Source organism: Phragmites australis, chromosome 2, assembly GCF_958298935.1.
Source record: "Phragmites australis chromosome 2, lpPhrAust1.1, whole genome shotgun sequence".
Taxonomy (NCBI): Eukaryota; Viridiplantae; Streptophyta; class Magnoliopsida; order Poales; family Poaceae; genus Phragmites; species Phragmites australis.
Window position 1 is genome coordinate 37,226,571 of NC_084922.1, and position 10,322 is coordinate 37,236,892.

Here is a 10,322-nt window from a genome sequence, read left to right on the forward strand (position 1 = left end):
AAGATGAATACATTAGGGATTTCAGCACACTGCCCAGATCACAGATCTCTAGCTATTGTACCCATCTATTAGCCCAATCTCAATATATTATCATCATAGGGCAAGCTAATCAGAATTGGAGGCAGAGAAACTCACAGTGAAAGTTTTGATCGAAATCAAAATGAAGATTGGCTAGGTACGGCCAATGCGTCGCTGATCCAGAAAACCAATCACCCTCCGTAGCCGGCGGTGAGAGGAGATCGGAGATACAAAGCCTAGCACCGAACTGCCACTGCAATCCGGGTGAGCCTCAGCGTTGCAGCTCCGGCCACCAACAAAGCATTCACTCTCGGGTAGAGCACCAGAGGAAAAACACAAGAGAAGACTCAGGATCTAGTTCCTGATGCAACCCCGAGCCAGAACACAAGGGAAGTAGTCAGCCACATTTATGCCGTCGTACCCAGAGAGGAAGAGGGAGAGAGGTTGAGATAGGGGCCTTATCCTCATTGCAGAGAACGGCCGCCTCTTCCCTGCGAGATTCCCGTGGCCACCCATCGATCCATCGCCTCCTGATGCTGCTGCAACCAACCCATCCGCCCAAAGAATCGGCCGGAGCTGTTGCCGCCGCCAGCACCCAGGAACCATCGGACGGAGCAGCCAAGGAAACCACAAAATCTCCCTTTCCAACCCTAGAAAGAGCGTATATATACGGCGCCCAGAATGGACTGGGCCGAAACAGATAGGAGGCCCAGTCCTGGCTGCCCAACACGGCCCAAAAGCAAAACATTAAAGTTTGCATAAATTCCAGCAGATTTTGCTTCCAAACATAGCTGAGAGAGTTTATTGCCTTTCACTTCTTTCAAACGAGGTATCCCTAGCAACGCAGAAGATCACCTGTCGTTCAACTTTCGGCACTAGCTAAGCGTACGTAAGAACGATCACGCGACAAGAACAACAATGGGGCTCCTCACGACATGGACACCATCGCTCCACGCATACGATCCCGCCAAATGCTGCCCGCTCATCACGCGCCCACTTCTCCTCCCCTTCGCTTGGATCTTTATATTGAACGACTTCTTCTCGCCGGTTCGAGCAAAACTGAGTCTTTTCGGGGAGATCTTCACTGAGACGCCCGTGGGCTCGACCACGGCGACGGTGTAGTGTGCCTCGACCGAGCCGACGTTGGTGACCGTCCGGTGCACGGTGACCGAGCCGTTGAGGCCGTGGACGGCCACCGAGGGGTGGTTCAGCTGGTACGGCGGCGGCGGGCGAGCCGGGCACGGGACCGAGCTGTCGAGCTGCGCGCCGGCGCTCGCGCACGCGAACAGGAGGTAGTCCTGGTACGAGACGTCGTACACGAGGCCCGGATCCAGCGCGTGCTTGGGCCTGATGTGGCCCGAGCCGTAGTCCATGGGCCCTGCGACCGAGCCGTCCCCGTTCATTATCGGGCCGCCTTCCGCGTTGGTGATTGTTGCTGCATGTAGCACGACACGAGTTTGTTTCCACATGGGCTCAGATGCCGAAGTTGAACGGCGGCGATGTTGAGGGCTTGAGATGTTTACCGGTGGTCATGATGGCCGATCGGATTGCGGCGGAGCTCCAGTCGGGGTGGGCGGTCTTGAGGAGGACGGCGGTGGCGGAGACGTGCGGGCACGACATGGACGTCCCGGAGGCGATGTTGTACTTCACCACGCGGTTGTCGCCGTCGAGCTTCGTCGGTGACGACACTTCGCTCCACGCCGCCAGGATGTTCAGCCCTGGCGCCGTAACGTCCGGCTGCATTGATAGCATAGACAAAATTCGTTCTTTCCCAGACGATGACAGATCAAAACATAGAAGTGGCCCTGTAGCATATGGATGTATGGGTGCTTTGACAGTTTGATGTGTCAAGTAATGTGTACCTTGAGAATGCTTGGCTCGAGGACGTTAGGGCCACGCGACGAGAACTGCGTCATCACCGGCGAGGGTCTGACGTCCACAACGGTCCTGGACCGGTCCAGCGTCGCGGTAGGGCACGAGCTGGAATTGATGTATCTGAGGATGGAGCTGGCGTCGGCCGCGGAGACCGCAGTGCCCGGGAGGACGTGCGCGTCGACGGGGACCTCGCTGCCGAGCGCCGGTGGGTTGCCGAGCAGAATGGCCGCGCCGCCCGCGCGCTTCACCTCCAGGCCCTTTTCCACCCTCAGGCCGCTGCCCCTCATGCACACGACGATCTTGCCTCGCACCTTCTCCGTCGACAAGGAATTCGGCAGGCATTGGCTGCGTCCGCACAGACAGTTAAACGTGTCAGTACTATTCAGTTGAAAAGAGTTTGGCGCTGTTGGTTACTTACTTGGAAACGTTAGCGGGAGTCCCATGAACAACGGCGTCTGCTGCGTAAACCAAAGGATACGGCTTGTTGTTGCCGGGCAGCTGGTATGGTGTTACAGTTTGACCCTGACTCAACAGTCAACACAAAACAAGCCATGTCACTCCAAACGGACATAGAATGGCACGTTACGAAAACATACGTGTGCCATGCAAGCGTGGTATGCAAGTTCTTCGTCTGCTTACCATGATCTCCATGCCACTGCCAAGCTTGATCGAGGAGTCGAAAGCGCGGTCGATGCTGCTCGCGCCGACCGTGAGCATCCACGGCGCGAGGTTCGACACGGTGGCCGGCTTGGGCCCCGAGTTCCCGCCGCTGCACACGACCACCACACCGCGCCTCGCGGCGTGCAGCGCTCCAATGGCGATGCCGTCGTCCACGTACCGCAGCGGGTTCCCTCTCGACCCGATGGAGACGCTCATCACGTCGACGCCGTCGTCGACCGCGTCGTCCATGGCGGCCAGCATGTCGGCCTCGAAGCAGGTGTTCTCGATGTTGGGGTTGGGCCCCGGGATGGGCCAGCACACCTTGTAGATAGCCAGGCGGGCAAGCGGCGCTCCGCCCGAGGCTGCCCCCGCCGCGAACCCGCCGAGCGCGGACACGCCAGGCACGGTGCGGCCCGCGACGGTGGACGCAGTGTGGGTGCCGTGCCCGTCGTGGTCGCGCGGCGAGCGGAACGCGTACGTGGTGTTGAGGCCCTTGTAGGACGCCTCGTAGGCCTTGACGTAGTATCGTGCCCCTATGATCTTCCTGCGTACATCGGCGGCCATCGATTTTTTTGGAATTATCAAACGAATCGTTTACCACCATCTAGTAAATTTTCTTTAGAGATGGATTACTCTACCTTAAACAAGCACTCTAAATACTACTCCCTCCAATTATAAATGTAGATCGTTTTAGATTTATGTATAAGGATTAAAAAAGTAGATCTAATGATTTTGTTGCTCTTATTTATTCTACATTGAAAAAAATAACTTATTCATTTGTAAGAGTGATAGTAGTATTTATTAAACAAGGGTAAAAAGAAATAAAAGAGAAAAAAATGCATAGAAGTTTAAGAATAACTTATATTTAAAGAATAATTAAAGAGACTAAAACGACCTATATTTGCTATCAGAGAAAGTAGTGGACTAATAGTAGTATTTTCAGTCAGAGAACACTGGCGGCAGATTAGTTGGACTTGACCATCCCGTGGCTACGGATTCGCAATCTGATTAACATGTGGGTGATCTAGTCTAGATTTTTTTTTGTTGCAGAGTGCACCGATATCGAGTGAGGAACATCTGACAAGGATATTGTTTGGAACGCATCGCAAGGAAGGTGTCACGGGATTACCTACTCTCTGTAGCGGTAGATATCAGATGGTTTGTACGTATGCGAAGGTCACGTCTCGATAGTTGCCCTTCGTTTGTCTTGCCCCCGTGCATGCATGACGCAGGCCATTCAGCGCAGACAGAAATTATAGAAGTGCAGCGCAGTGGCTCGACAAGGTACCAAGCTGGAGCCTTGCACCATGACTGGCCCGCGATCGGGGTTTGTTTGGACGTCTACACCATGGTCCCGAGACACAGTGCGCAGGCAGGAGCGCGCGGGCACTGACACTACCACAACACAACCCGATGATTCAACTCCTCAAGATTATTGTTTGGACTTGGGTCGTGTCATATGGTACGGTGTGGTTCACGATAGTAAGATTTTACTACCGATATTATATACTGTTGGTCTAGGTAGAGTTACTTAAACAATAAAATAATCATTTCCCTCTTTATCTCTTTCACTTCTCTCCTTCAATGGTAGGGATGTGTATTGTGATGGAGTCCCACTTAAGACCTCCTTTAAGCAATATGCATTGTGTCAATTGCAACAACTAATGCCTAGTGACATATAGCCCCGTGTTACCACCTAGTTGGGAAATAAACATTATGGCCACTCTAAGGATGTAAGTGGGCGGGCTACGGGAAGGCCACAGACCACCGTTTTAGCCTACGCCACTTAGAGCATCTTTAACCGACTTCTCAAATTTAGTTTCCTATTCTCCTACATAGGGAGTTCTCTATCTAGATTATATTCCCTATTTGTCAGCGCACTCCAACCGGCTCTCTAAATTTCACTCACATATATTTTATTAGTATCTTATAAATAAAAAATATTTACAATGACTATAGTTTCAATGGCTAAATTTTGTATATGTTTGAATTCAAATTAAATTAAAAGAAGAATATCACATAAAATGATAAAAATGCATATAAATGGAGCCATTTAACTCACTTTTTTACCATATAACTTAGGACTAAAAATAATTTTAGAAATTATTTCATCACATAAGAAGAATATTAGTGAATTTTTTTCAGATTTTTGGAATTTATTTGAGGCCCTAACAACTGTTAGAAGTTGTAAAAGTAACATTTTTAGAGTATTTTAGTTTAAATTCTACATATGTTTTTTGGATGAATCTAATTTAAATAGGTTGCATATGAATTATAAAACATATACAAAAAGTTATCGAATTTTTGAAGTAACAGAAAATCATTGTTTTAAATAGAGAAGATAAGTAGAGAAATTGAAGAGTGTTCACACCAGGTCTACAGGTCATCATCTCCTTTCTTCTAGCGAACCTAAGATAGCGAGCCACTCCCATTTATGGAACATATACAAAAAGTTATAGAATTTTTGAAGTAACAGAAAATTATTGTTTTAAATAGAGATGATAAGAAGAGAAATTGAAGAGTGTTCACACCAGGTCTACAGGTCATCATCTCCTTTCTTCTAGCGAACCTAAGATAGCTAGCCATTTGTGGAGGCGGTTGGAGTTGCTATTACATCCTTAATTCCATCCCGGCGACGGGATAGCTCAGGGCACTGCATACGGCGTTTGCCGAACTTGTAACGTTTGTTATGCTACTCCTACCCCAAGTTACTTTTCAGGAAGAAAATGAAGCAGTCAGCATTTGTGGGTGTGGACGCGTGGTTGATGCTCACCTATTGCAGGTCGAGGAACTGAAGGAATCTCCTCCTTGGCACACTCCCTTCCACCGTGCCGGCACCGGCCCTAGCCCTTCGTCGCTGAAGCTCCTCGACTCCGGCCAAATCCCTGACAAACAAACAGGACTTCTGCACGTGTTACCTCAAACTTCCTTTCCTTTTCTTGTGCGTGTCATGCATGACATGTCGTCGACTTTATCTAAAGAAAATGCATGACATGTCGAAGCAAAACAACACGCGCGAGAGCCGAGCTACGTGGACAAACAGGCACACTCTCACCGGAGTCGAGGACGCCGACGATGACATCCCTGCTGGCATCGGCGCCCGAAGGCAGCCAGTCGCCGCCACCATCGGGGCTCCTCAGCCCTTCCTCGAAGCCCAGAAACTCCCAAGACCTCGTGGTGTGCGGCGCCCACCTCCTCTCGCTCGGGAAGGCAGACACCACCTCGCTCCTCCCTGCAGGTGCATGCGCACAGTCCTCATACATACATCAGCCAAGCGCAGAGACACAAATCATATGTGGAGGCCAGAAAAAAGATGTACTGGATAAAACACAAATAATGTGTTTTGGATTCTTCTCTCGGACAGCTGTGTGTGCACATGTATACCTGACAGTTTCGTGGCCTCTTCCTCGGAGAGAACAGCCGCGAAACCATTCAGGCTGTGCTTGTAGCTGTACAGCAGCGACGCCCGTGCCTCCTCCTCACTGGTGAACGATAGCGCGCGCGAGAGTGATTAGCTATGGCTTGTGAGGCAATTCCGTCTCTGGAAACGTCAGAGGAGAGGTGTATGAGTGCACGCCATGTCAATCGATGGCTGTACCTGTCCTTGACGGAGAGGAGGAGCGCGTGATGATCCCCCTGGATTGCTTCCGTCGTCTTTGCTCCGTCGTGCTTGCCCAAGTACACTACGTAGACCTGCTCACAATGTACATACGAGAGTTCATCGTCTCTTCTTTCGCAGAACGAGCACTGAAACCTATGGCTTATGCAGTGAACATGACAGCGCTATGCCAACAGAGTTTATCATAATTAGGAGGGAAACTTTTTTTTTTAAAAAAAAAGAGAGAAATGGATGAAACTTAATCAAATCTCTTAACAAAGAAAGCAGAGTGAACTGACGAGGACCTGGTCTTGCTTGCTGGAGACAGAGAGAGTGGAGAAGGAAGAGAGAACGAGGAAGAGTAGAAGGCTCGCTCCTCTCGTCATCTCTTCCTCTGAAGGTCTCAACCTGCAGTGCAATTTGACCGCTCTGAAGCTGTTTATATACAATCACAGGTGCGGCCTAGCCGCCGGGGTGATGGATAGGAGAGCAGAGGCGGACATAGGCAGCCGAGTCTTGACTGTCTCACTGACTGTCTGAGATGATGATACTATTACATCAGCGTATCTCTTCTTTTCCTAACTTCGATGGATTTTCTTGCACGTCCTACCTTGTCCCCCTGTTTTCAAACTAAGGGAATCTTTTCTCTTCAGAATAAAGGGGAATCTTGTTTGCAACTTGAAGTTGCGGTGAACTTGTATATATAATATCCAGCAAGTCCGGTGCATACACTAGACTTGATACGGCTATCTTTTCCATCCGCTTGTATCCTAGTTCAGCACATCTCCCAAAAAAAAAAAATTCAGCTCTTTTTCATGAAAGGTTTTTAAGCCAAACCTCGACGACGGATAAAACCGTCATCGCCGTATCTATGCTCAATACTGCTCGTGGAGCAATAGTTCGATTGCCACAGCCAAATGCCCTGATCGATCGAAGGGTAGCCGATGGGTGTTGCAAGGATACGTCGAACACGTCAGGAAAAGGATGGCTCCACTCCGAGCACGCCTGCATGGACGTCCAAATCTGCAGCCATCGTCCTTTGTCCTGCATCGATCACGCTCTCAAAGCACTACGATTAGAGATGGCTTGGCCACGGAAAGTTGGAAACCGACCGGTGCGTCGAAACTGGGCCGTCGTCTCCTTGCGTGCGCCGCGCACGGTTGACTCAAAAGAGGGTTGCCGATGCACGCGTGCGTGCATCGTTCAGTGGCTAGACGGTTACAAACACAAAGAGCCACCACCGTTGGCCTCTCACCACTCAACAGTAGCATGCTAGCATCTTTGAGTCGTTGGCACGCAGTCAGGGGTGAAACCAGGAATCAGATATGGGAGGGACCAATTAGATATGAAGAAGGTCAATTAGACTAAAAAATAAATTGAACTGTAGTTAATATATGCTGATTAGCACTTCATTAGTTAGATGACAGCATCGTTGGGTGCCAGCCCCCTCCAGCCATACCGTGGCTTCGCCACTGCACGTAGTGCTATCCAGTGCTAACAGTACAGATGGAGTGCGATACCAGAAGAAGCACCGCACACCGTATTCAGAGCATACAACGGAGTCCGCTCATTTTCTGCCGTTTCCAGACAGAAAGCTACTAAGATATCTCTAATCAAGAGAGAGGTTAACAAAGATGTTTGGTTGTCTAATATGGGCCCAATAAAATCTTTAGGCCTATTCTGCTGATCTGCTATTCGGCCCGGAAAACCCAAATCAAGAACGAGGCCCAAATGAGCTCAATACACTTTAGTTGCTTATGCCCACGAGTCCTTTGAAAAGTTTGCTTCAAACCAACCCAAATACTCCTCACCTCCAGGCTTTGATTAGATGTCACTCGTGTTAATAAAACTAGCGTATTTATATTAATAATGGTTGTATACACCAGCTATTTATATTTAAATATTAAAATTTAAAATTTAAATGTAATTTTTTTTATAATATTGGAATCATGTTTATTACTTGTGAATAGATCTAATTTATAATTTTTATTTTATGTGTTGTGCAAATTGATTTTTATTTGTTTCTTGATTTTTTGAAATTATTATTATTATTAATGTCGTCACCGTATCTCATATTATTTTTTGTAAATACATTATAAATTATTTGATATTATTTTTTGATAATCCGTAATATGTTTATTCTGTTGTTTTAATTTTGTAATATTTGATTACATGCATATTTAATTGGTATATTTTAATTGACTTGGAAAAGTGTGTTGATTGCTAACGTAACTAAGTTGGAATTTGCTAACGTAATTTTACTGGACAAAGGGTAAAGAAAAAAGAAGGAAAAGCAAGATAAGAAGTAGTTTTGAGGCTAGACTCTATGATTTATTTTTAACGTGGAGACATCAAGAGAAACCTCCAATTAGTAAATATAAGATGTGAAATTGGCAAATAAACGAAGCCATTTTTTCGGTCGAAAAAAATCAGCTCCTCCTCCGATGACCCTAGCCGACCGGAGCCTCTCACCGGCAGCGACCACTCCTCGTCCTCCTACTCGTCTCATCTCCTCCCCCACGCGCTTCCGCATTGAGCGTCCCGTTCCGCGAGATCACCACCCTCGTCTCCCTCTCCCACTCGCTCCTCTCCCGCGTTGCCACCACCCGTGGGGATGCCACCGCGGTCGCATGCGCCCGATCAATCTCGTCTCTCCTATCCTACTGTAGCGCTTGGGGAATCGGCTGGGACTACCTCCGGCACTACGCCTTCTCCTCGGCCACCGGGTGCGGCCTCTCCTGCGCAGCTGCCACGGAGGCCCCACGCCTTCATTCCGCCACTGAGGCCTCCTCACCTCTTCCTGCATTGTACTCCTGCACATGAACTTTGGTGGCGCATCTTCGGCACCCATGCTCTAGCTCAGGGAATACTCATGAACTGATGGTTTCTTCCTCGTCACTTGGTGTATCTGGCGGTCACGTAATAATGTCGCTTTTAACAAGCGGCATATTTCTTCGGATGTCCTTGTTGCACTCATTAGGGAGGAGACTGAAAATTGGTGCCAAGCCGAAGCAAAGAACCTCACATCCTCCTGCAACATCTTAATCACTATGGTGCCATAGTCTAGTGATCGTCTGTATCAGTTCTCTAAGTTGCTTTAATCTTTGTATTAGCATGCTTTCGTTACATAGGTTACCGACTGTCGTCCTTGTAAAAGATATGCTTATGTTGATCATTTTTAATATAAAGATGCGTAGTTTTTTTGCGTATTTGAGAAGAAGAAAAAATGCCACGCAGTAGATGCAAAGCCACTACGGGGATGTCCGCGACGACGTCACACAGATCCTCAATGGCCTCCTCGCCGCCTTCTCCAAACAGGTAACTGACTTAGCTACCCGTGGTGCCTCTAATTCGAGCAATGCTCTGTTAATTAAGAACTTTTGTTGGGGTTTAGTGTCCGTTGAGAGAGGTGGTGATGGATGTGAAGTCGGAGGTGGAGGAAGGGGAATTGCTGAAGGATTGCCTTGAGGTGGGAGTGAAGGACTTGCAAGGTTTGCTTGTCATAGCCAAAGATCACTTCTCTGGCGCCTCAAAGGTTTCTTCACGGCACAGCGAACTCTGAGGTTTAGTGAATTAAGTTTTTTCTCTGATCTTTTTGCGAACTCATGCATCCTTGTGTACTTTAGTTTAGTTTAGAAATCTGGATCTTGAATCGGATTGTACAGGAACGAAATCCTTGTGAATGACTGCTTTGTCTACTACTCATGTGCATCTGACTTTGGGCAGTGCATACTTTCTAGAGTATATCAAACACATACATTCTTCAGTTAGGTAGTTCTGGGAAGAGTGCAGATATTTGACATTCTGAATTTTAGAAGAAAAAATTTAAGATATGCCTTTTTGGTTGTACGAGGTGATACTTGTACTTGGCTATTAATCAGTAGAAGGAAACCATCTAGAAAGGGATGGTACATTCGTCAAGAACGTTGGATATAAGACGGACCACCCATGCTGCACCAAAATGTCCTACAACATGCTGTCCGCATTCCATACAGCTTGTTTGATTGTTTATTTCCTTTACTTTTTGGGAGAAAAAGGAATTACTGCAATTGCATGCTTTTATACTAAAACAAACCCAACATGTTTAAAGAAATGTTGCACTTATATTTGCATTTATAAAGCATAGACTTACTTTTGATGCCTACATTATTGTTCAATTGATTCTATTGAA

The 10,322-nt window shown here is 47.7% G+C and overlaps 2 protein-coding genes across 2 annotated transcripts; one reads left to right on the forward strand and one right to left on the reverse strand.

The window, feature by feature from the left end:
* Positions 1 to 791: 791 nt before the first annotated feature.
* LOC133908643 (subtilisin-like protease SBT5.6) lies at positions 792 to 6,741 on the reverse strand. Its single transcript, XM_062350758.1, has 10 exons — positions 6,457 to 6,741; positions 6,152 to 6,246; positions 5,938 to 6,035; positions 5,609 to 5,785; positions 5,327 to 5,438; positions 2,533 to 3,097; positions 2,312 to 2,415; positions 1,881 to 2,238; positions 1,542 to 1,755; positions 792 to 1,453 (listed from the first exon to the last, which is right to left on the reverse strand). The coding sequence occupies exons 1-10, from the start codon at positions 6,535 to 6,537 to the stop codon at positions 918 to 920; spliced, it is 2,340 nt and encodes a 779-aa protein (XP_062206742.1). The 5' UTR covers positions 6,538 to 6,741; the 3' UTR covers positions 792 to 917.
* A 2,643-nt stretch (positions 6,742 to 9,384) lies between these two features.
* LOC133910069 (uncharacterized) lies at positions 9,385 to 9,754 on the forward strand. Its single transcript, XM_062352590.1, has 2 exons — positions 9,385 to 9,469; positions 9,546 to 9,754. The coding sequence occupies exons 1-2, from the start codon at positions 9,392 to 9,394 to the stop codon at positions 9,711 to 9,713; spliced, it is 246 nt and encodes an 81-aa protein (XP_062208574.1). The 5' UTR covers positions 9,385 to 9,391; the 3' UTR covers positions 9,714 to 9,754.
* The last annotated feature ends 568 nt before the right edge of the window (positions 9,755 to 10,322 follow it).